At 40.0% G+C, this 25,109-nt stretch overlaps 4 protein-coding genes across 8 annotated transcripts in view; 2 read left to right on the top strand and 2 right to left on the bottom strand.

The window, feature by feature from the left end:
* Nucleotides 1-6,692, bottom strand: part of PDE6A (phosphodiesterase 6A) — a 70,067-nt gene extending 63,375 nt beyond the window's left edge. Inside the window, exon 1 of one of the 2 annotated variants that reach the window (XM_036224701.1) lies at nucleotides 6,581-6,692. The gene's annotated coding sequence lies outside the window, so the exon portion shown is untranslated. The remainder of the gene's footprint in view (nucleotides 1-6,580) is intronic. The other variant, XM_016150376.2, reaches the window with a different exon arrangement.
* On the top strand, nucleotides 1,193-15,999 carry SLC26A2 (solute carrier family 26 member 2). Of its 2 annotated transcripts, none has more exons than XM_016150378.2 (3): nucleotides 1,193-1,382; nucleotides 8,354-9,386; nucleotides 10,277-15,999. In XM_016150378.2, exons 2-3 carry the CDS (start codon nucleotides 8,682-8,684, stop codon nucleotides 11,834-11,836), a joined length of 2,265 nt encoding a protein of 754 aa, XP_016005864.1. In that variant the 5' UTR covers nucleotides 1,193-1,382; nucleotides 8,354-8,681; the 3' UTR covers nucleotides 11,837-15,999. The 2 variants fall into 2 exon arrangements, with proteins under 2 accessions (XP_016005864.1, XP_016005863.1); XM_016150377.2 differs by lacking the exon at nucleotides 1,193-1,382 and adding an exon at nucleotides 6,627-6,724.
* TIGD6 (tigger transposable element derived 6) lies at nucleotides 6,658-25,095 on the bottom strand. 2 transcript variants are annotated; one of them, XM_016150381.2, is made up of 2 exons: nucleotides 20,163-21,767; nucleotides 6,658-6,761 (listed from the first exon to the last, which is right to left on the bottom strand). In XM_016150381.2, exon 1 carries the CDS (start codon nucleotides 21,736-21,738, stop codon nucleotides 20,164-20,166), a length of 1,575 nt encoding a protein of 524 aa, XP_016005867.1. In that variant the 5' UTR covers nucleotides 21,739-21,767; the 3' UTR covers nucleotides 6,658-6,761; nucleotide 20,163. The 2 variants fall into 2 exon arrangements, with proteins under 2 accessions (XP_016005867.1, XP_016005866.1); XM_016150380.2 differs by lacking the exon at nucleotides 6,658-6,761 and adding an exon at nucleotides 24,398-25,095 and having other exon boundaries at nucleotides 14,984-21,821.
* HMGXB3 (HMG-box containing 3) overlaps nucleotides 24,673-25,109 on the top strand; it is a 41,123-nt gene continuing 40,686 nt past the window's right edge. Inside the window, exon 1 of one of the 2 annotated variants that reach the window (XM_016150370.2) lies at nucleotides 24,673-25,107. The gene's annotated coding sequence lies outside the window, so the exon portion shown is untranslated. The remainder of the gene's footprint in view (nucleotides 25,108-25,109) is intronic. The other variant, XM_036224699.1, reaches the window with a different exon arrangement.

Below are 25,109 nucleotides of genomic sequence, written 5' to 3'. Positions count from 1 at the left end.
CCAAATTTAGAATGTCATATCTATTTTTAAGTTTTAAAAGCAGGTACTCTAGGGAAAATATCATAAAGATTCTTCAAAAAAAAAAAAAAAAACTCTAGTACAGTCTTGACAAAACATCGAAAAAGACCGTCAAGCTGAACAGCTGACTGATGACAACCCTAGTTGTGACATCTGTTCTTAGCTATATTTTCCAGAGCATCGAAGTTATTCTGCTATCTCCCAGCAAATTGTCAAATCTGTCAGGAATTACTGTTAGGTTACAGTCATAACTGTCTATTCATGAAAATTTTAAAAACAAAAACAAAAAAACTACCAATAAACTTTGGTCTTTAAATGAGTTCTCATTTAAAAATTAATAATAATAAAACTATCAGAGGGTGGACAGTTCTGGCCAATGATTAAACCAAGATGACATGATAGGATGTGACTGGCAGAGAAGGCGTCGCTGAGAGGTCAGGCCTTAAGGCTGGCACCTGAGAGACTAGAAGAAACCAGGTAGCCAGAAGCAAGCAGCTTGGTGGGCAGAGGCCAGGAAGAGTGGAGAGTGATGAGGGCGGGAGAGATGCGAGGTGACAAAGGAAGGGGCCAGGGCCTAGACCATTCAGGGCCTTGAAGGCATAGGGAGAGATTTGAGTTTACCTGTAAATGTCACTGAAGGTATTAGAGGAGTGGAATTACATTGCAAATTTATTTTTACATCTTATTTACATTTTTTTAAATGCCTCTGGCTCCTGAGCCCTTCGAATAAGTTCCACTAGGGCAAGAGCCTCTAACTTTCTTTTCCCCATCTAAAAAGAGGGGTGGGAGAGAACAGGGTCCCAAGGAGTCAGAGATAAAGACGATGTCCCTCGCAAACGCAGAGCACTTTCCAGGCTCCAGACAGAGCGCTTCCGCGTAGTTCTGGATTCGCGTTCCTTGCTACACTCTTGGGGTTAAGGTGGAGAACCCATGAACCGCCCACTTAGATGATTCACCACAGCCTGAAGCGGGAGAGGAACCTCCTGGAACGCGTGGCCTTTCTTCCCAGGACAGCCTATCGCGAGGAGGAAAGCGGCCAGGGGGCGGAACTCCCGGCAGTCCCCGCCGAGTCATTGGCTAGTAACTGCGTCGCTCGCCTACCGTGCCACGTGACTTCCACATCCAAGGCGTTTGCTTTGGGCGCTCTTTCTGCATCTCTCCTTGGGTACCTTCTCCCCGCGCCCCTCGGTCCCGACCGGCTGGGTCCCGCCTCCTTCAGGGATGGACGATGGGCGGGGGAGGGGACGGACTGGTAAAAGGGAGGCCGGCCCAGGGACGGGCCGTCTCTGTCTGCGCAGCAGTTTACCCTCATACCCGCACAGCAGAGGACGCGCCGCGGGACCTCTTCGCGCCGGACCAGGGAGGTGAGAATAGCCGAGGGGAGGCGAGAAGGGGGAAGGGAACGATGCCAGCCCTCCCGCCGTCCGCGGGCCCCCCCTTAAGGTTGTCCCGGCCTGTGCCCCAGCCGTGCTGGGAGGAAGCCCAGACCAACGATCGCCGCGGGCGTCCCGGCCTGGCCATGGATGGTGGGCATGCGTTGGGGATTTTCCCTGGGTCGGCAGGGGCAGAGGCAGGGCAAGTGTCAAAGCCACACTCCTCCACCTCGGTGATCCCGGCTCAGGTCCTCGGACTGAGGGCTGCCCACCCTCCAGCCCACACATCAAACTGAGTGCTCCCGCACCTCGCAGGTAAAAAAAAGTACAGCTCTACGGACCAAGTCTTTGTCAAACCATCTTCAACCCAGATATCTGGGAGCAGGACCCAGCAATATATGAGCTGCCACCACCACCACCACCCCTACCACGCAGACAGATGAAACGGAGGCCTGGACACCAGAGAGGACTTGATTATCTTGGTTTTTAAAATTACACAACTGGTTAAGTGCAAGTCAGGACTTGTATGTAATTCTTGAAGATTTACAGACTATGTTGAATTTCTTTCACTGGATAGATGGGGACACTGGAAAGACAGAGAGAGGACCAGGGCCTTGCCTTGAATTACACAGCAGGTCATTTACAGAGCTAGGACTTGTACTTCCAAACTTGTAGAATGTCATGCAGGGCCCTTGCACAGACTGGGACCACAGTGGGTTAGAAGCATTAAGGACTTTAACTCTTTTCTGGCATCCAGTCTTTTTTCTCCTTGTCCCCAGGGCTCTTTATGTGAAACCTGGTACTGATGTGATAATCAATATTGGGTTAAGCAGAAGACCTTATTTTTGAAAACTGAATCAATAAGAAATGGAGAGTCAAACCTGTTGGAAAGGAATGAGCTTTTTTCCCCTCTATGAATCTCAATAGACAGAGACTGGTAGCTATTATTTACTGAGTAAATGCTATGTGCCAGGCATTGTACTAGGTACTTTACTTGCGTAACTTTGCAACAACTCTGCAAGTTAGGTGATGCTATCCCTATTTTACAAGTGAGAATGATGTTGAGTAGAATGAAGTTTTTCACCCAGTGCCATGCAGCTGTTGAACAGTGTAGCTGGGATCTGAATAGAGATCTGTCTGACTCCAGAACATACCCAGTGTTTCTCCAAGTTTGGCCCTCAGCTCAGTATCATCCAGGGTGCAGTCTTAGATTTCACCCCTGGATTTGTCTGAGAACCTACCTTTTAACACATCTCTAGTTTAATATATCATTGTATATACTGTAGGGTGCTGCCTCCAAGAGGAAGATCTAGACATGACACATTCAGGTGATTTTTAAGCATTCACATAACTTTTAGTGGGCATACCAGCCCCCCCCCCCCGCCCGCACCCCGCCCCCCCCCCCGCCCATCCCAAGGCAGATGCTTGTCAAACTATATAATTTCTTTCAAAAAGCTTAGTTATGCTATGTGGGAGGTAGAGGGAGACCTCACAATATTTGGTAAGCACTTATTCAGGAGATACAGCTGTGAACAAAACAGAGCAAGTCACTGCCCTCATGGGAAAGACGATTAACAAGAAAGTAAATGTATAGTATGAGCTAGTGAGAGGGTCAGGGAGAAAAGTAAAACAAAGGAAACAGTGCAAGGCAGGGATGGGCCCAGGAAGGAGGCATGGCGGCAGCAGTGGTGCTCTTTTATATATTGTGTCTAGGAAGGAGCTGATTAAGGCAGCATTTGAGCATTCCAGTTAGAGGGGCAGCAAAAGGAGATGGAGGTAGAAAAGCCTGCTTGGCTTGTTTATTGTCTGGGATACAAATTATTCTGTGCAGCCACAGAGGGAAATTTTATATTATTACTCCTAATAGAAAAAGGAAATGAAAATGTTACCAGCGCATGCGTTTAATATGAAAGATAAAATAATTTCATTCTTAATCCTTTTACTAGACCCGCTTCAAGCTGTTTGTTACCATCACCATTTAAAATTAATAAAAACGAATTGAGAACTTGGCCACAAAATATTGCTTTGTACTAGTTCCTAAGACCTCTTAGCAAGGAAGCAAATTTGGGAGCCATGTGGTATTTTAGAAAAAGAGCTAAACTTGGAAATTGGAAGATGAAGTTTGAGAATCTGGTTCTACCAGTTGAACAAGTCACTAAACTTTGATTTTTTTCATACTAGAGATAGGAATTCATATGCTGTTCTCAGATTTATTGAGGAGGCAGGTGGGAGATACATGTGAAATCTTTTTGAAAGCAGTGAATTACTATGCAAGAAACTACTTATTTGATCATGATTTTACATTAAGTTATTTTCCTTTGGATATTTTATTATTTTGTCTTGTATTGGACTTGATACTAGAAACAGTATGTCATAGTGTTTGCAATACTGACATAAGCCTTATGGTGGTTCTTTTTTCGTCACAGACATAAACGAACAAGCTAATCATTTGTGTTAATGGAAGATAAGGAAGATTTTTTTGTCTTCATTATATTTACTTGAAACTTCACCTATTTGTTCATTTTAATAAACACATATACATAGCTATACATACCAAGTGTGAGGCATTGTGTTAGCGCTGGGTTATGTGGAAACAAGAATGACTTGGTGTCTGCCCTTAAATGTATAGTCTAGAGGCATGTAAATTATTTAAGTGCTAAATAGTTATAGGTAATATGTTAGAGAAACATAGCCCAAGAAGTTTTGACCCCCTTATACTATGGCATTTGAGGTGAGCCTTAAAGGATCAGAAAAAGGACCGAAATGGAGAGAGAGAGAAGGAAAAGACATCTCAGACTAAAGAAACAACATGAGCAAAGGCTCAGAGGAGCTAAGGATGCATAACATACCGTGGATTTGTGACTGGAATACTGGTGCGTAGAAGGAAGCAAAGGAAAGGCAGTTTTAGGCTTGTTCACAAAAGACTATACTAAAGTTTTTAGACTGTATTCAGTAGGAAGTGGGAAACTCTGTAGATTTTTCAAATGTGTATCCGATCGGTTTAGTCTCGTGTTGTTAATGAATGCTTCTTTTGAAGAAGAGGCAGCATAGCATAGTGGTTAAAAAATGTTTGTTCAATTACGTGTTTAAAGCTAAAAGATGTCTGCAGCTTTCAAATAGTTTGGGGGAAGGAAGAAAAAAACAAGGAAACCCGTGTGTATGAAGAGACTGCAAAAGTGTAGAGTAGCAAAACTGGTGAATTCTTGAATTGGTAAATAGGTGAGTTTGTGAATATACCTGTGTTCCTTTCTTTCAATTCTTTGGGAGATTCAAAAAGTTTCAAAATAAGCAGTCTAGAAACAGAGAGCAGTGTGAATACTGGAAAATTATTTCCAAACTACACAGTCCATACTTACTCCAGCCTTTTTCTAGTCTAACAGATTTCTCCATATAAGAGAAGAGACTTTTGGTAGATGATTTGTTCACATGAATAGCAGATTAATGTTAAGATTTCAAGTTTTCCACAAACTTTAGATGTAAGTTATTTTATATGGTTCTTATTTATTTCTCCTCTATCTTTTTTTTAGATTTTTCAGTCTTTTCTATGATTCTATTTAATCTCCTTTGTGTTATATAACCATCACTACTATCTGTTTGCAAAATTTGAAACTCTGTACCCACAAAGCAATCTCCATCCCCCTGCCAGCCCCTGGTAACCAATAATCTATTTTCTGTCTCTATAAATATGCCTGTTCTAGATATTTGATATAAATGGAATCATACAATATTTGTCCTTTGTGTTTAGCTTCTTTCACTTAGCAAAATGATTTCAGAGTTTGTCCATGTTGTAGATGAGGAGTATCAGAACTTTGTTCTTTTTTAGTGGCTGAATAATATTCCATTTTATGGCTTATATCCTATTTTGTTTATCCATTCATCTGTTGATGGACACTTAGGTGGTTTCTACCTTTGACTATTATGAACATTGGCATACAGGTATTTGTTTGAGTCCGTGTACTCAATTATTTTGGGGTATATACCTAGAAGTGGAATGGCTGACTTATATAGTAATTCTTTTTAAGGAACCACCAAACTGTTTTCCACAGTGGTTTTACTACTTTTCATTACCACCAGCAGTGTATCAGTTACCTTTCAAAGAAACAGATATCCAATTTTAAAAGTCAAAGTTAATTGCTTTTTGAAAATTTTTTGTTGAAATATCTTTTTAAAATAAAAACTAATCTATCCACCAAAAATTACCTATTAAGTGCCCCCTGTGAAATAATTCTATGCGAGGTGTTGTGAGAGTACACAAAAGTATAAAACATTTCCCTGAAAAAATTTTAACATAGAATGGGAATTCAGAGAAGAATGAGATACCATTTATGTGCTGATGACCTATATACCCCTCCCCACCCCATTTTTCCAATTTTGGCTTCTCTCCTGTGCTCAAGACCACCCCCACCCCCACCACCATTTCTGATTGTTTACTGGGCATCCTCATTTGGATATCTTATAGGAAGTTCAAACTTATGAAGCCTAAAGTCAAACTTTTTGTTGTCTTGTATCTTTCCATTTTCTCCTCCATATTCCCATTCACCATCCTTTCTTTTGTGTGATCTCCCTCAGAATTCATCTTCAATTTGTTCATTTCCTTTAAGTACCAGAAGAGGTAATAATTATTTATCAAATGAGTGATATAGTGATTTTTTCACCAAAAACCTTCAGGGCCTATGTTCTACCTGCAAATTAAAGTCTACTTTTTTCAACCTGCCATACAAGGCCCTCCAGAATCTTCCTCAGATACCTTTGCAGCTTCCTCTCCAACTAATCTCCCATATGCATTGATACTTGAAACATACCATTCTTATTTCTGATTCTTTTCCTCCAACCTCAGAACTATTGCTGTTTGTATTTTCTTCTCCCTTACCGGTTTCCCAAGTCCTTATCTTTTCAACTCTGACTCAGATTTTAGAGCCCAGGTGTTCTTTCCTTGAAACCTTTCTAAACTATTCTGGCTCTTACAGATTTCTCTCCTGCTTAGATGCTATGATCATAAGTAGTTGACAGCTTCAGTTTTATTTAGCAGTAAGGTTGTGGCATACATACACAGAGCAAGGCACGATGATGGAACCCCACTGTGTTTCAGAGGCAGATTTTTCCTCTGAAAACTATCACCTTCTGAAAAAGCATTTCAGTTTCATTTTATGCGTACTATTAGATAAAAATTAGATGCTGTAATTACTTACCAAAGGTAGACATTGTTTCACTCATATCTGTAAATTTTCTAATAGAAGTTGGCTGACCACCATCAGGCTTGGATCAGAGGGACGTCCACTGCTCTTGGACTCTTAGTAACTCACATGTACCAGTCCTGCTGTTTAGTCACCTGGGTAAGACTGCTTTCTATGTAGTCACAGCTGCACATGCCTAGTTAAAGAAGAAAATATAGAAATGTCTTTTGTGTTAGCTAAACTACCATTATACTTTAATATATGCATATGTAAATGTATTTTTCAAATATTATGTTTTTTTTCCCCTCCAATTTCTGCAGGGTAATATGGAAAGTTTAAACGTTTTCCTATTGAGTCTATTCTCAATTATTGATGTTAATATAAAAGGGGGAAATTCACCTATATGATACAGTAGTTTATTGAAATTCATGGAACATGTAGTTTGTATTCTAACCTTAAGATGAAAATCTGTCTGTAGAATATATTCTAAGGATAAATACTGTAATTTCTTAAATTTTCATTAGCAATTGGTAAATACTATAATTAAATCAGTGATGGGCTTAGGCACATGAGAGGATTTTTGTGCAAAAAGGAATACTTGAGAAATATGTTCCACATTAGATATTTCCACTTGAAAATCAACAGTGCTTTATATCCAACTTTTTTCTGTATTTGAGTTATTTTAGTGACTATATTTGTTCCTATTTTGGAAAGCATACACCTGGACACTTTCAGAGATGAACCAAAATGAAGCTTGCTTTCAAGGAGCTTAATTTGTATGGAGATCATAGCTACAACTTCATTTAAGATAATTTTTAGTGGTTTTATACTGTTTTGGGTCTTAAAATAGATTTGAAAAGGAAATGTAGTTTTGAGGACAATTTTCGGGGTGAGTAGGGATAGGTAAGGAGATTATAGAAAGCTTTTGAATTGAGACTGATGGCAGAATCAGTTCCACTTCTAGGACTTTTTGTGTTGATTACCTAAGTTTCTGAGAGCTAGAGATGGGAAAATATCGTGGCAATGAGTTATAGAGAAAGGAGAACTGGGTAAAAGTTTGTAGATGTCAGTGCTAGATTATTTTAGATGGCAGGTAGGTGAATCTGGGATACGTAAGGTAGTTGAATTCTTAAGTGTTTAGATATACATGAACTTTGAGAAAACTCATTAGATAGGAGGTAGGAATAGTACCATGCTCAAAAAAGAGCTATTCTTGGAGTCCTAAAATCTGGATTTTATTACCTGAGTGAGTCACTTACAAGCTAAATAAACTACTAAATTGCTTTATAATCTGTGTAAGTATTTAAAGTGGATTCTACAAAAAATAAAGTAAAAAATAAAGTGGACTTCTTCTAGACAGCATATAGTTGGGTTTTTTTGTTTTTTTTTTTTAATCCAATCTGAGAGTCCTGTCTTAATTGGAATGTTTAGACCATTCACATTTTTTATGTTTTATGTCACATTATTTATATGTTTGGATTAAACTCTGCCATCTGCCAGCAGTTTTCAATTTGTTGTATTTTTTTTTCCTTTTCCTGCTTTCTCTTGGGTTGAGAATTTTTTATGATTCCATTTTATCTTCACAATTGACTTATTATGTATACCTTTAAAATTTTTAGTGGATACCCTTGAGTTCACAATATACATCTTTAATCAGAGCCTACTTTCAAATACTATTGTTCATTTCACATCTAGTATAAGACCTTACAGTCCCCATTTATTGTGCTATTATTTTCATACATTTTATTTTGTATATACTATAAACAAAATGCATTCCTACTTTTACAGGCCATCCTGATACCTTTTCTGGAGAAAAAACTGCAGGGGGATCCAGGCAGAGATGGAGAAGAATCCTTGAATGATTTATACTCTTGAGAATTACTATACTCAGTGAATTATTTGTTTTGACTTGGCTGTTTATGGTCTGATTCTTTTTTTTCCCCCCTGACCAAAACAAATGAGGTTCAACTAAGGAAAGTGAATATAAGATACCTACCCCAAAATGTAACTCTCATGAATGACAAGTAGAACTGTTAAAATGTGCGAGCACTAAGAATTAATCAGTTAACTGTGGTATTTTCTCTGGGGTAGAAGGCTGAAGCATCTATCTCCAGAAATGTCTTCAGATAGTACAGAGAAACGTGACCTTCCACCCAAGGACTCAGTTGAAGGAAGTTACCAACACACTCATCCATCTAGGATCCACCTGGAGCTTGAAAAGGAGTCAAGTACTGACTTCAAGCAATCTGAGGCCAATAATGAATGCAGACATTATCCTAGGATCCACATGGAACCTCGAGAAAAATCAAATACTAACTATAAGCAATTTGTCATCAAAAAACTACAGAAGAGTTGCCGGTGCAGCCCAGACAAAGCAAAAAATATGATTTTTGGTTTCCTTCCTGTTTTGCAGTGGCTCCCAAAATATGAACTGAAGAAAAACATTTTAGGAGATTTGATGTCTGGCTTGATTGTGGGTATCTTGTTGGTGCCCCAGTCCATTGCTTATTCGCTCTTGGCTGGCCAAGAACCGATCTATGGTCTGTATACATCTTTTTTTGCCAGCATCATTTATTTCCTACTGGGGACTTCCCGTCACATCTCAGTGGGCATTTTTGGAATACTGTGCCTTATGATTGGTGAAGTAGTTGACCGAGAACTAACCAAAGCTGGCTATGACTCTCCCCATATTGCCCCTACTTTAGGAATGGTTTCAAATGGGAGCACATTATTAAACCATACATCAGGCAGGATATGTGACAGAAGTTGCTATGCAGTTAGAGTTGGCAGCACCGTGACCTTTATAGCTGGAGTTTATCAGGTAAGAAACAATGGAACGAGTGGTTGTTTCTGGCAAAAGAAATTGCTATGCATGAAATCTCAGATCTGTAAGAGATCTTAAATATTGTGATATTAAAACTCATTTATTGAATGCTGAAGATACGTGAGGGATTGAGCCAGAATTCAAACTCTACAGGAGTGATAAGGCTGCTGCTCTTTTTTTGAACCCAAGGCTGCCTCTTAACCAGTGCATTTCAGTCAGCCAGATTTTAATTATTTGGTTGTAAAAATTTAGACCAGAAAGGGACCCCAGACCACCCAGTGCAACTCCTTAATTTTTTATGTCAAGAAACATTGCTTTGCTTGAGACTATGTGTGGTTAGTTATTGGCAGAGTCAGCATTAACAGTCAGACAAGGGTAACAGAAAGAAGCGTGGGAGAGGGGAAGTTTTTCAAACAATAGATCACTACTCCCCTTCCTTTAGAATTGCTGCTCTGGTAACTCCCACCAGAGATAGTTCTCTTGGACTATTGGAGAGGGATAAAGTTGAGGACCACTATTTTATATTATCAGTCAGGAGAAAGGATTAGAAATGAAATTCTTGAGTTTCCTATAGAATCCACTAATCTCCCATTATCATCATGCTCCTGCCTTTTGGCATCCAGGAGTCAGTAAATTTCCAATTTGAGTTTTTATGATTTTTTGTGGATCCTTGTGAGTGTCAGTAAAATGAGCCCTGTCTCTGTGAAATGAAAGGACTGATATGTGATTGCATTTTTTCTAGCTCTGACAGTCTGTGATGCGTGACGGTATGTCGCCATGCAAAGGGGTGGGAGGAGCATGTACGTGAGAGCACGTGAGCTGGAGTGATACAGGATTTAGAAGCTCTTTTCCATTTATATGTAACACTTGTATATCCTTCTTTCCAGGTAGCAATGGGCTTCTTTCAAGTGGGCTTTGTTTCCGTCTACCTCTCAGATGCCTTGCTGAGTGGATTTGTCACTGGTGCTTCCTTCACTATTCTTACATCTCAGGCCAAGTATCTCCTTGGGCTGAAACTTCCTCGGAGTCATGGTGTGGGCTCACTCATCACAACTTGGATACATATCTTCAGAAACATCCATACGACCAATCTCTGTGATCTCATTACCAGCCTTTTATGCCTTTTGGTTCTTTTGCCAACCAAAGAACTCAATGAGCACTTCAAGTCGAAGCTTAAAGCACCAGTTCCTACTGAACTCATTGTCGTTGTGGCAGCTACATTAGCCTCTCATTTTGGAAAATTAAATGAGAAGTACAATACCAGTATCGCAGGACATATTCCCACTGGGTTTATGCCACCCAAAGCACCGGACTGGAACTTAATTCCTAGTGTGGCTACCGATGCAATAGCTATTTCTGTCATTGGTTTTGCTATCACTGTATCACTCTCTGAGATGTTTGCCAAGAAACATAGCTACACAGTCAAAGCTAATCAGGAAATGTATGCCATTGGCTTTTGCAATATCATCCCATCCTTCTTCTACTGCTTTACTTCTAGTGCAGCTCTTGCAAAGACCTTGGTTAAAGAATCAACAGGCTGCCAAACTCAGCTTTCTGGTTTGGTGACAGCTCTGGTTCTTTTGTTGGTCCTCCTGGTAATAGCTCCTTTATTCTATTCCCTTCAGAAAAGTGTCCTTGGTGTGATCACTATTGTAAATCTCCGGGGAGCTCTATGTAAATTTAAGGACCTGCCCAAGATGTGGAGGGTTAGTAGAATGGATACAGTTATCTGGTTTGTTACTATGCTGTCCTCTGCACTGATAAGTACTGAAATGGGCCTGCTTATTGGGGTTTGTTTTTCTATGTTTTGTGTCATCCTTCGTACTCAGAAGCCAAAGAGTTCATTGCTTGGCTTGGTGGAAGAGTCTGAAATCTTTGAATCTATGTCTGCTTACAAGAACCTTCAGACTAAGCCAGGCATCAAGATTTTCCGCTTTGTAGCCCCTCTCTACTACATAAACAAAGAATGTTTTAAATCTGCTTTATACAAAAAAACTCTCAACCCAATCTTAGTAAAGGCAGCTCAGAAGAAAGCAGCAAAGAGAAAGATTAAAAAGGAAACAGTGACTCTCAGTGGAATCCAGAATGAAGTTTCAGTACAACTTTCCCATGAACCCTTGGAGCTCCATACCATAGTGATTGACTGTAGTGCAATCCAGTTTTTAGATACAGCAGGGATCCGTACGCTGCAAGAAGTTCGCAGAGATTATGAAGCCATTGGCATCCAAATTCTGCTGGCTCAGTGCAATCCCTCTGTGAGGCATTCCCTGGCCCAGGGAGACTATTGCAAAAAGGAAGATGAAAACCTCTTTTATAGTATACATGAAGCGATGACCTTTGCAGAAGAAACTCAAAATCAGAAAGGAATATGTATTCCCAATGGTCTGAGTCTTTCCATTGATCAACTGAATAAGCAGATGGAAGGAAGAAGAATGTCTAGCCAATAGCAACTTGCACAATTGAAATTTTAACCTATTGGTGAGACATTTTTTGAAGCTGATAGCCTTTGTAGATACACAAATACAGTAGAACTCGTAGTTAGGCAAAATTGAAAAGAAGAAAATATGCAATTTCAAGCTTTCTTGCAGCTGTGAGATATTCTTGGGAGTTAAATATCTATTGAATTGAACTGTGAAGTAGCCCTAAAACTTAATGACTATTCTCTTTTAGGAGATATGCATTTGAACTCTTTTAATTCTCCAGGAGGTAAAAGGGTAAAGTTGGCACTTAACATGAAAAGTGCCAGAGCCTACATGATATGGGTCTTTGGAGGGAGCCTGGAAAGGAAACAGGGAAAGAATATTGTGCCTGCTCTCGTACCAGCAGATCAAGGGGCTTCTGGAGCACAAGGTAATAACTAGACAAGTTTGTTCTTATTTGTACTTCTCCATACCCAGTCTTTGCTCCCCGGATGGCAATAGGATCTCTGGCTTTTTAGTAGGAAAGCATCATTCCTTTCCTGAAGGCAGGGAACCACAGGCAGAGTTTCATCAAGAGTCTGATGGCTGGGCACGTTTGTGAAGTCTTACCAGCCAGCTTCACATTATATAGAACACTCTTTGTAATTCATTTGATGATTTCAGTTATGCCTTTTTTTAAAAAGTAGGTAAGCCAAGAGCTTTTCATAATCAGGAAAAATAATGGGAATCTTCTTTGTCTTTTCCGTGACCTCTGTCTCTGAGTATTTCTCTACTGTATTTAGTGTTTTGCCCATGGAAACTGCTATGTCTGATTACTGGTGACAGGCTTGCCAGATAAAAGGCAGAATGCTGACTCTGCAGTTCTACACAGCATTTTAAATGAGCTTGAGGCAAACTGTTAAAGCTAGATTGCACATGGGAATGATTGACAGTTTCCCTTAAGAATTTACTTAATAGTGAATTTTTTTCCCTTTCATGGCATTTTAGCAAGGGTCGGCTGGGAATTGACAATCTTTCTCAAATAGAAACTCCTGTTCGTTCCTCTGTTAGAAAAATGTATTGTAACCAGTGGAAAAGAATACTCAGAAGCTTCCAAAGGAACATCAATAATTAATTTATAGATGTTGTAGTGAAAACAAAGCTAATGCTTACTGCCATGTACCCTATTGATTTATAATAAATATTGATGACAGTGACAGCTTCTAACAATTTGGGGTTCCTAAACTATTATCCAGGAGGATTTAGAAGCATCACATTCAAATAACCCAGTTATTTATGAATTATTTATGATAGCTGGATTTGATAATAAGATTTGATCCTTTACCTGATATTTCTCTCCATATGTGGATATAAACAATTCTGAAGCTTTATGCAATTAGCAAATTCTTGAATTGTGTTTTGATTTGTACCTCTCCCACCCAAACAAGGAATTCTGGTTTTGATAGCCAGTTGTAAAAACATTTAAGATTTCACTAAAATTTAAATCTCACCCTCTCTTTTTAGGGTGAAGTCTGTCTGTACTCACATTTAAAAAAATTTTTGGTTGCTGGTATTTAAAGAAATCAAACCTGAAAACCAAAGCCTAATTCACCAACAAAACTAATGTGTTCATTTGCTTTCATACTCAAGGCCATGGACTTTTAGTTCATTAGGTGATATTTTACAAACTTTATTGATATAAAAATATCTTGCTTACTCTAATTTGACAAATGTATAATATTCTGAGTATCCTGAAATAGTCATTTAATTAAAATGTAGTGTGTATACTCTTACCAGCTAAAACTTTTACAACCTTATTTTTAGATTTGTTATTATTAGGGGTGGAGTATGCCATGGCCCAGAGAGACTAAGGATGATATTCAAAAGAGGGGTGAAGGAAATCGACTCTCTAACCAAACAAGGGAGAACAAAGAGAGACTCAATTGAAAAGGATCCATTCCCTCCTTAGCCCCACACAACAGTGGGGAGATCAGGATTAGGAGTCACATCTTAGTTTGAGAGCAAGGTCAAAACTGGGTTCTGTTTTTTCTCGAAGGGGATGGGGCACAGATTCACCAAAGATGAAAGAGCTGAGGGGCATGCAGCAGCCAGGGTTGGGGCAAAAGTCTTGGTTGACCTACTCTGGAGCACTAGTAAGTGTAGTACTATCTGTGCCTTGGATGGTGGTAAAATTGACAGATGCCTGGTTAACAATAACTTTTTAAGATTGTAAATTAGGACCAAAGGAAAACGAGATTTGGGTAGTCTGTCTTACTTTTTAAATAATAATAGACATTGAAGCCAAATTTGTTGAAAAAATTATTGTGTGGTAAATGGTCATCTTTAGAAGTATATCATATTCTCTTAGTAATTTGTCATTTAAGAATACATTGTCTGGGTGTTAGCCCTGATCTTAATATAAAAATGAGAAAAAGGCTGAAGTGAATTTCTTGGGAACTTAATTAAAATTGTGTCTAGGAGTTATAATGAAAAGTTCAAGGTCTGTGATCCTTATTAATGTTTTTAATGAATTGTTTTCATCTATGTAGTGCTATCGATGAGCTATAGGTTTTTTTTGCATCAATGTAGGTACTATCTGAAATACTTCCTGAGGATCTATGCAGGAGTCTAGGGCTCTGTACCAGGTGCTGGACTTTGGTACTAAATCCAGTAGGTGGGTTGTATAGCAACTCCCCTGGGTGACACATAGGGACACTTGGAGGTACTTTATGGAGGAGCTGAGCTCAGCCTGTACTGAGGTCTGAGCAGGAGGCTTGGATACCTCCAGTCTATTCAGGGAATGATTCCAGTGACACAGTAAAAACCCAACCAATAGGATTTAGACTATGCTTAATTTTTGTTCTTTAATGTTTCATTTTTTTTTTCCCACTAATGTTTTCTTTATCAGTTCTAGTGATGCCTAATTCGAAACTGGGCTCAAAAACTACAAAAGGAGGATTGGATCTTGAAAGCTTTTAGGCTCTGAAGTAATTTGGCTTTTTTTTTTTTTTTTTTTTTTTTGCACAAAGGTTTTAGATAACTATGAATGGAATCAATAATTTGAATGCTAATAATAAGAATCAAAATGATAACGTAATAGGCCAAAATAATACCCAGCTGTTTTATCATAGCCTATTATTAAAGTAACATACAATTGAAAACTGTAAGTTAAAGGTACATTTTAGTTTTTTTTTAAATTAGTAACAGGAATGGAGAATTTAGATTTAGATGGGAGTGGGGGAGATTTGTTTTTATAAGGTAATTTTTATCCTATTTTTTTAAAAAGTGCTTTGCACTTAAAATTTTAAAGTAAACATGTTGAATACAGTTAGGAAAGTTAAAATGAGCATTTAACTTATACTAAGTAGTGGGGTTTTTTGGTAATTTCTTTTTCTCATTGATGCAAAATAGGAAGGAGATACTAAATTATGAAAACTGGAATAATGGAGGACACTAAATGCCTTTACTGGAAATACCATGTTTAGAAGTCTGCACTGGAATCTTGTGTAATCTTTGTTGGACTTGAATTACGACTCTGAAAAAAGGCCAAATAATTAACAATCTTATTACAAAATACCAATCACTAAATTTCTAACTGAAGGTTTTTTTAGTTGGCAAACAGACAAGCAGCCTAAGCTAGAAAAGATCTTTAATTGCAGGTTAAAAATCACATTCCCCACCCCTAAAATAGTAAGATACTTAAGAGTCAAACAACTGTTGGCTTTTCAATTCAAATCAGCTGGGAAGTTACTATTTGAATTCTGATGCTGCCATGATTTCTCAAAAATTAGTGTGAACAAACCAGTCTATATAAAATGCAGTTTTGTATATAGATCAAGACAATATCATCAGGGTGACAGGTAAATGAACTCAAAGTCTCAGTCTTATCTATTCACTAAAAAAGTACACTGCCTTTCAATTATTCAAGGTCAATGACTTTTAGAAACTTATTTTATACCACATATTTTTTTTTTTTAAATTAAAGCAAGTGCCTTGATGCTATTTTACATAAATCATGCTAAACCTCTATGGGACGAGGATGAGTTGTTAATGGATTGCAGCCTACTGCAGGAGAGAGGAAGTTGGTTAATAGCAGATCTTTTTCTTCTGGAAAGATATGTTCATGATGTTTACTATGTAAGATCCTACATGTGTTGAGATCTAAAGGTGTCATTGCATTTGTTTGCTAATAAATTGTTATGCTAATCAAATATTACTCTGTGTCTAAATTACTTAAGTGCAATGGGGTGGTTCTAACCTAAATGTAAGAAATACATTTAGGTCACCAGTGAGCTTTAAAATGGCCTCTTTTTACCTTTGGAAGCGTAATACAGTCATTAATTTTTCCCAAGTATAACAAAAGTATCTGCCCTTATAGAAAGCCATAAAGCACAAAGAAACCCAATTCTTTCCTTTTTGCTTCTTAGTCCTGAGGATTCAGTTAATCCTTTGGGTAATCATTTTTTTTTATCAGTGAAGAGGGGAGGAGGCCTAGATTGCTTGAGGACCCTTCCAGCTCTCATGTTGCATGACTCCTGTTACTGAGTTAGAATCAGAAAAACCAAATCTGACTCATGTTTTCCTACTGTCCAACCTCTAAATTTTGTTTTGGTAAGTGAATTTTGAGCCACATTTTTTTCATCAGTAAATTATGCTACACCTTGCACTGACTGAAAGAATTGGGGGTGGAATTCCTACCTAGTGCGTAATCCTTCGTGAGGAATAATCTGCACCCACACCATCTCGCTATACCTTCAGCAGAGCCTCTTCCTAAACGTGCTCCCCTTTCCACATCTCTCAACTCTGAGGAAGTGGAAATATGGGTAAAAGATAAAAAGGATTAAAGACAGTTTTCAGTCTTTCTTTTGCAGTACTTAGTTACCTTCCTTCTCCATCTCTACCATGTCAGAGAAATTACAAGTGGCTGCTCTTAAGGTTTCTTCAGTTGGCTAAATTGTCTCCCTTACATAGTCCCACTCTGCCCTCTTGTGGCCAGAATATACTACCACATTTCACTGCAAAGAAATATGGCTTCAAGTAGCACAAACAAAAAAGTTCTTTAACTGGTCTGCAACTTTGGAATGATACGATCTGAGCTTATTTGTCCTTTTGTATTGTCATTTCCTGTAAGTATTAGTTGAAACAATGCTTGAAATATAATAAACGAATAACTCTTAGCTTCCTTTTTAATTAAAGAGCCCTTCTTAGGAACAGGGTAAGGAAACTCCTTGAGTTTTATCTACTGATCAGGCTGGGTGGTTCTGGAACATTGGACCTCAAGATCTGTTAATAGAAGAAAGGGCTGGTAAGGGAGGTCCCTGTCTCTAGGTGGTATTAGTAAAGTTCTAAATAGGAGTGGATACTAATCACAGATACACCTTTTTGTTCTCATGACAGCACAATTGAGGTAGTGTCTAGTCCCAGAATCTTGGCCTACAGAGTAGAATGGTTAATGGGGGCAAAACTAAGTCCTCAAGTGGGTCTGGAGAATGGCAGGGAGAAGCCAGAGAAGTCTTATTAAGACAGCCAACTATCTATCTCTTTTAGTTTAAAAAACAAAGCATCGAACAACAACAAAAACCCCTAATGTCCAATAGAATCAAAGGGTTAGCCATTTAAACCAGACTACAGAAGCTCTTTCTTTGGGATATTATTGTCATGTACTGGGATCTAATTGATATGTTAAATGAGCCAAGAATGTGAGATTTAAAAAAAAAGTTTAAGCACATATTTACTGACTACTACTATATGCAAAGCACTTAGAAAAAAGCTTTTCATGCTAAAGTCTTGTGTATATAAATAGACAATCCCACAATGACATTCAATGGAAGGAAACAAGTTTACCTATTAGAATCCATTATCAAAGGACAGGTTATCCTGGACTGGAATAACATTTGAAGCAATGATATTCATGGAAAAATCTTTGCAAATCCTTTTAAATAGAAGACAACTCTACCTTATCTCATTTTCTAATACAATCAATGCTTCATACAGCTTTATAAGGTGGCTATGACACATTATGTGTCTATCAATTTATATACAGTTAAAGAGCCACAGAACTTGATAAAACATTCAAGTGCTTAGCTGAGTGATAGAAACAAGAAGTACTGAGGAGTTGAGGGAAAGAAGTGTGGTGAGTCTTCAAGAAAGGGTGGAAGAAAGAGGACTCCAGTTAGCTCTTGAAGAATGTGTAGGGCCTAGCTTGGTAGAGAGCAAGACAAGGCATTCAGCCAAAGGCACACTAGCAGACATGGGTATGGAGTGAAAGACAATGGCTTGTTCTGGGGTAGCGCACACACTGGATTGTGCTGAGCAACCAAGTTGGAAATGCAGGTTGTAGTCAACTCTAACATAACACAAGGCAGACTGGTGCTAAAACTCCGCTGAAAAAAATTTAGTCTGATTTTTTAAGCATTTGAGAACCACCACTGACAGGCAGGGGAAACAGTGTGATCCCAACAGATGAACAGATTAACATTAAGTACAAAATGGACATCAGAAAACAGACATAAGGAGAAAGGTGAGGGAATTGGGGGGTGGGGGGAGAGCAGGAGTCCTGACACAGATGAAAGCAATGAAGGTGCTGCCAGTGAGATAGAAGAACCACAGCACTTAGCCAGAAGACACTGTTTTCCTCTCCTAAGTGTTAAAAATGTTAAATGTGTAGTACTTTTAATTCAAATTATACTATTTCAAAAGGAAAAATATCTAAATAAGCTTTCAAAAACATCCATTTGAACATCTGCTGGGGTTTTTTTTGTGTGATTATTGTTGTTTTGTTCCATGTGGAAGAACTTTCTATGACTAATTCAATGTGGAAGCAGAACTTTCTACAACTAATCTGCTTTATACAACTGATTAAGTAACTACAGAAAGAAAAATAACTGAATTGCTGTGTTTCTGAAATAGCCACAAAATTAACCTGAAGAGGGGAAAAAACTACACTACAACACTAACATGTATTGTACCTTCTAAAAATGAAACTGGCATTTATCTGGCTTATTACGAATAGATACGAGAGTTATAAAAGAGATTAAGAATGCCTTCTCTACAGGAGACAAACTTTAATATAAATTTGATTACAAACTTAGAGTTTTAAATAATTTAAAATCAACTCTGCTCTAGCAGACTTCTTCAAAGAACAAACACAAAGGAATAAAGCTTATTTATGAAGTAATTTTAGTGAAAGCAAATGTCGAGTGCCCTCATCCTAATTACATGGTCTAGGCTGGATTACACATGTGGAGAGGAAAAGTGTGAATAATCCAAAAAGAGGATGATCCAAACACTCTCACACAGCCATCTCTCGCCAAACTTTCCTCTTACCTTATCTACAGAGAGGTGCACTGGGTTATATGTTCTCTGCCATGACCCTGACTCTGATATTATACTCTGCCTCCCAGAGCATATCACGTCTCCTCTTTAATGCACCTTATTTCACTGTACCACAACTCCTTACTAATAATAAGCCTGAAGCACTACAATAAGTGTTAATAGGCTAGATGGCTCCTGTTAATTCCTTGGGCACAGATGAATGTACCTCTACTGAATACTTGGCTAACTGGTGAGGCAGTCAAGAGAATAGCTAAGAAGGTTCTAAAGTTACTAAATTAGCAGAAAAGAGTTAACATCTCTGTAGTAAGAACAGATAATACTTTTTTTTTTTTTGACAGGGGTGGGGAGTATACAGGTAGCCAGCCAGCTGAAGACAAAAGTGCTAAATCCCTGCTAGACAGTGGTTCTCAAAGTATGGACCATGAACCACATCAGCATCACCTGGGAACTTGTTAGAAATGCAAATTCTTGGGCCCCACCTAAGACTCACTGAAACAGAAACTCTGAAGGTAGAGCCCAGCAATTTGGGTTTTAGCAAGGCTTCCAAGTGACTTTGAAGTGAAGTGAGCTAAAATTTGGAAACCACTGAGCTAGACTTCTTGGGAAAAAGTTGGTTCCAGGCCCACAGTGTGTTTCATCTTCTTGTGGTTAATCCAACAGTTTCCAGACTTTTCTGTACATATTGAAATCACTTGGGAAGCTTCAAAATATATTAATGTCTGTGATCCATCACCAGAGATTATTATTTAATTGGTCTGGGATACGATCTGGGCTTTGGATATTTTTTAAAGATCCCCAAGTGATCCTAAGGTGCAGATACGTTTGGGAACCATTGGATTAATCAAAAGAGAACATACGTATTAGTCAAATTTCATTTCTAACTTCCATTTAAGAAAGTTTCCTGATTATTTCAGAGGACAGGAATGTTGTCATATAATGTTTAACATTTAAGTTCCACATCCTATCTAAAGAAATCTAAAAGATTTAAAGATTCTTGTAAACTGCATCTTCCAAAGTAAGAGGCAAAAATAATACCTACATTATTTTGTTTGAAGAAAATCTGTAATTTTAGAATCAACAAGAGTTTGTGTCACTCTTCTCATTAAATAGTCATCTATGCCATTTAGCTGTCCAAAAATGGTATCAGGAACACCTACACAAGTGGAAAGGAACCATCTAAGTTTCTGTACACTTGAGATGGCCTCTGTGATGGTGATTTTTGGCTGCTGTGGTAAAGACACCTCCCCTTCATCTTCACTTCCAGCTTCATCAGTATTTTCATCAGCCACTGTGTTCTGAATGACCTCTGTGTCTATCAGCTCCTGAGAGATGGTGAGGTCATCATCTGCGGTGACAAAGTCCTGGAATTTCACTTCATTTGGGACACATGTGGCAATAGCCACTGAGTGCCACAACTTTTCAACAGCAGTATCTGTTTCACTGGCTGCTGTTTCTTTGTCAGAATCTGTCAATTCCATGGGGACGATGCCTGCCTTCTGCCAGCATGTCACCACTGTGGACTGCTTGACTGACCACCATGCTGCAGCAATCATGTCAATGGCCTGCTTGATGTCCACTTTTCTTTGGTCCTCACTGCTGTTGAGCTTGAGGAGGATTTGTTTTAGAAGGCAGCTCCTGTACAGCATTTTCATGGTGTGAATTATGCCAAGATTCAGTGGCTGCAGGACGGCAGTACAGTTTGAGGGCAGATAACCCACCTGAATCCTCTCCAAGCGTGGAAGCATACTGTGAGCAGAGCAGTTGTCAATCAGCAGGAGGATCCGGCGCTCTGCCTGCTTCATCCTGGCATCCATTTGCAGCAGCCACTCATTAAACAGATCCTGTGTCATCCATGCCCACTGGTTGGCTCGGTAGTCACAAGGGAGGGAATGGACGTTCTTGAGGCACTGTGGGTTGGCTGACCTACCAACAATCAATGGTCTCATTTTTTCAGTCCCTGAAGCATTGCAACAAAAGAGTGCTGTCAATCGCTGCTTTGCTTTCTTGCCCCCTCTACAATGGTCTCCTTTAGCAGCCAGCGTGTGCTGGGGTAGCAACTGGAAAAACACTCCTGTCTCGTCAGCATTAAAGATATCATCTGGGCTGTAGTCAGCAATCAGTTTTATAATTTCCCCTGCATGCCATTCGTTAACCTTATCTATTCCTAGACCATTCATTAATCTGTCACTATCCTCTCTACAGACTGCTTTCAACGCAATTCCGTGCCGATCCCTGAATCTGTTCAGCCAGCCCACACTTGCTTGAAAATTGTCATAGCCAAGCATGTTGGCCAAATTTAGTGCTTTTTTCCGAATGACAGAACCAGTCACGAGAATGTTTTTGGCATGAATTTCTTGAAACCAAGCAAAAACAGCCTTATCAATGTCGTCATAGAGAGCATTCCTCATCCTTTTCCGCTGTGGTCCCACGGATGCCTCCCGCACCTTTTCTTCAAATTTGGCACGATCTTTTAAGAATGTAGACAAAGTAGAAGGGGTGATTCCAAATTCTTTTGCCACATCACCTTTCCTCTTACCTGAGTCTACAGCTTCTACAACTTTCATTTTCTCCTCCAGGGAGAACTGCCGACGTTTCTTGTTCCCCTTGTTTGCCATATCTGCAGAATGAGGGCTGGGCCACAACTACCAGGGCTGTGTTCACTCCTTCACGTGCTTTGTTTTGCTACAAGTGTGGAAAACTGAGAAGACAAAATGGAGTACCTATCAGGAACCAAAGATAATAAATTCCCCCTAAAAGATGGGTTCAGATTTTTATAAATCCTATTAGGAAATGATAAGGCCAAAGTCAAGAGAAGATAGGGTTCATGCTACTGACTTTATTTATAGAGATTACTCAGACTCACAGAATGTTTGAAGTAGAACAGATCTTACAAATAATCTAGTTTACTTATACTTTCTGAGCCTCTGTAAAAATAATAATGTCTGCTCTGCCTACTATGAGAATATATTAAATAACAGATAGTAAAAGAGTTTTGCAAATAGCAATGCACTGTATAAATCCAAGGGATTATTATTTGACTCATATTATAGATATAGAAACTGAGGCCCAGGAAAGGGGCATACCCAGATTCATATAGTTCAGATTTCTTGACTGAGATTAGTGCTATTCCTGCCACTCTATCATCCTGCTTTAAATTCCACCAAAATGAGATCTTCTAAGCTTTATCACCATTTGGCTGAGAAGGATGTTCACTGTGGGTATATGTTTCTGGTAGCCATACATTCATTTAATGAATATTTATAGGAGCCAACATGGTAAAGATACAGTGATGAACAACATAGTCAGGGTCTTGCCCCTATGAAATATATAATGAAGTGAGGAGAGATAAACAATATGTGAACAGATAAATTAGAGTATGATATGTACTACAATTAAAATAAACGATCCAGCAATAGCAGTTTTGGCAATTGCTTGCTTAAACCCTATATCATGAGAGTCCTCAAAGGACAAGAGAAGTTGCTATGACCTTATGTTGTGACTGCCTCTTCCAGAAGACTGACTTCTACTACCACCTCCACACATCTATCTATTCAAGGCTTTCTCTATGTGCTAAGCACTGTGCTCAATGCCAACCATACAGAGATGAATGGGGCGTGGTGCCCGCCACTGAGGAGATTACCAGGGAAGAAGGGAGGACAAACACTAGAGTGTATGGGATATTATGTGTGAGGTTACAAAGTACTATGAACTAGAACATAGAAGTAGGGATGATTAACTGGGTGGGGCATAGATGGAAAGTGCACTCCAAAGAGGAAACAGTATATTAATGTTGGGCTTCAAAGTACAAACAAAGAGGAATTCGGCGATGGAAAGAAATATGTGTAAGAGCAATGAAGTACTACAGAAAATTAAATTGCACAGTGAAGAAAAATACAGGTCTTCAGAGAAGAAAATAAGGGCCGAATCACAGAATGACCTAGTCAGGATTTTAGCCTGATTTGGGGACAATAAGAGGCCTTTAGAAGTTGACTTTATTTTTGTTTTCTTTGAATAACATGCTTAGATTTGTGCTTTGGAAAGAGTCCTTTGATTGTGAAGTGAAGAACCTAATGGGTTTCCTAAAAGGTGGCCCTAAGTCTAAAGATAGAAGCAGGTTAGTCTAGTAGGCCATATACAATTTAGATACATTGAGTTGGTAGGAAGCTACAGAAAGATTTTAAGCAAAAAAGAAATGTGTGAAGAATGGAATCAAAGGTGTTAGGGGAAAAACGGGGAGACTAGTTAGGAGGCTGTTGCAGGAGTCCAGATGGGGGATAATGGTGGCTGGGAATAGAGTAATAATGGAGATAGTAAGGGGCCATTTTTGCATATCTTGCTGATGAACTGGATGTGAGGTGCAAGAGGAATCAAGGTTAACTCCCAGATTTCTGGCTTGAGCACTGAACAATCCAGTGGATTGGTTCTGAGATGAGAACCAATTATTGAGGATCTACTTCTTAAACATAATTTGTTACTCTACATGCTTAATATAGCTTACATGTGGTAGGACTGCAATTCAAACCCAGGTAGGCTCACCATAAAGCCAGTATTCTTGACACTATAGAGTGCTATATAGCTTGTTCTGGGAACTATCAGTATTGAGACTAGGCATGGGAAGAGAATGAAGCAAGAGTCAAACCTGGCTTATAGGTCATAAGAAGTTTGAATTTTCTTCTAAGTGAATGAGAAGACACTGGAGGGTTTTAAGTAGGGAGTGACCTAATCTGATTTTCAGTGCAAAAAGATCAATCTGGTTATGTGAAGATTGTAGAGAGACAAAAGTGGAGGTGGGAAGAAATTACATCAGTATGTTGGTGACTAGAATATTGGTGACAGTGGTAGACAGAAAAAGGTAGGTAGATTATAAATATGTTTGCAAGATAATGAGGGTCGTGCAGGGACTTGTACAAATGTAGGACAATCTGTGACATTGGCAGGAAAGGACAACACAATCCTTATTTGATTCTGGAGCCTCTCCACATGGTTATTCAGCTCGGTTTGAATTACTTCAGGAACTCACTACCATTATTGTGTTTGGGACAGTGGGAGGCACGGGCTGAGGGCAGACCACTGGGGTGAGGCGGACGGCTTGATGCGGTGCTGAGAAGAACCCTATCCTGAATGAGCGAGGACAGACCGAGAAAGGCTGGGATGAGGCCTTGAGCGCCGTTCTTAGAGAGTAGTAGTTCTGGGGCTTCCCAAGGCCCAATGTGGCTCTGAAAGGTTAGGCGTGGCCTCGATTCACCATACTCGGCACAGCCCCGCCCAAGTTACCTGAACGCCCTACGTCAATGGGGGCAAAGCGGCCAGGGCTTCCCACCGCGGGTGGCCGCAGCTTCCTCCTCCTCCCGAAACCTCTGGCCGGAAGCAGTCCGTCTGCCTTAGCATCCCCCCTCTAAGCCTCTAAGCAGTACCTATGTGCCCGCCCCTCAGCTAGGGCTGGATTGCTGCGCCTGCGCAAAGGGTTGCACGCAGTCACGCGCGACAGGCCGCTTCCGGTGCGCCGCGAGGGCCGCCGGGACTTGTCTCCCAGGCGATCCTTGGTGTGTGCTGGTGCTGCTGCTGCTGCTGCCACCGCCGAACCGGTGCCGCGGCGACGCCCGTGTATCTGCAGTCTTCCTCGGGCTCCCCGGGGCTTGACCCCCGGGGCCCTCGGCAGGCGTTGGTGAAGAGCCTGCAGAGCCAACCTGTCCTCCCACACCCTTCCTCCAAGACCCCATATCGCGACTCCAAGGTGCGAGAGCGAAAGGGGCTGTCGCGACTCCGCACCGTGTGTCGCTGGGCGGGGCCGCGGGGCCGGGGCTCCTCCAGCCCCCGGGATGCGCGCGCGAGCTCTCGCCTCCACTTCCTTGTTGCCACTGTCACGACTGGAGCCGCCTCTCGCCGACAGCGGGGAGCGCAAGTGCGCCGACCAGCCACCTCGTCGAGCCTCCAGGCGGGGCGCCTCCGGGAATGTGAGTCGCGCAGTTTGCTTGCTCCTCGGGGT

Source organism: Rousettus aegyptiacus, unplaced genomic scaffold (genome assembly GCF_014176215.1).
Source record: "Rousettus aegyptiacus isolate mRouAeg1 unplaced genomic scaffold, mRouAeg1.p scaffold_m13_p_7, whole genome shotgun sequence".
Classification (NCBI taxonomy): Eukaryota; Metazoa; Chordata; class Mammalia; order Chiroptera; family Pteropodidae; genus Rousettus; species Rousettus aegyptiacus.
This window is presented reverse-complemented; position numbering and strand designations above follow the sequence as displayed.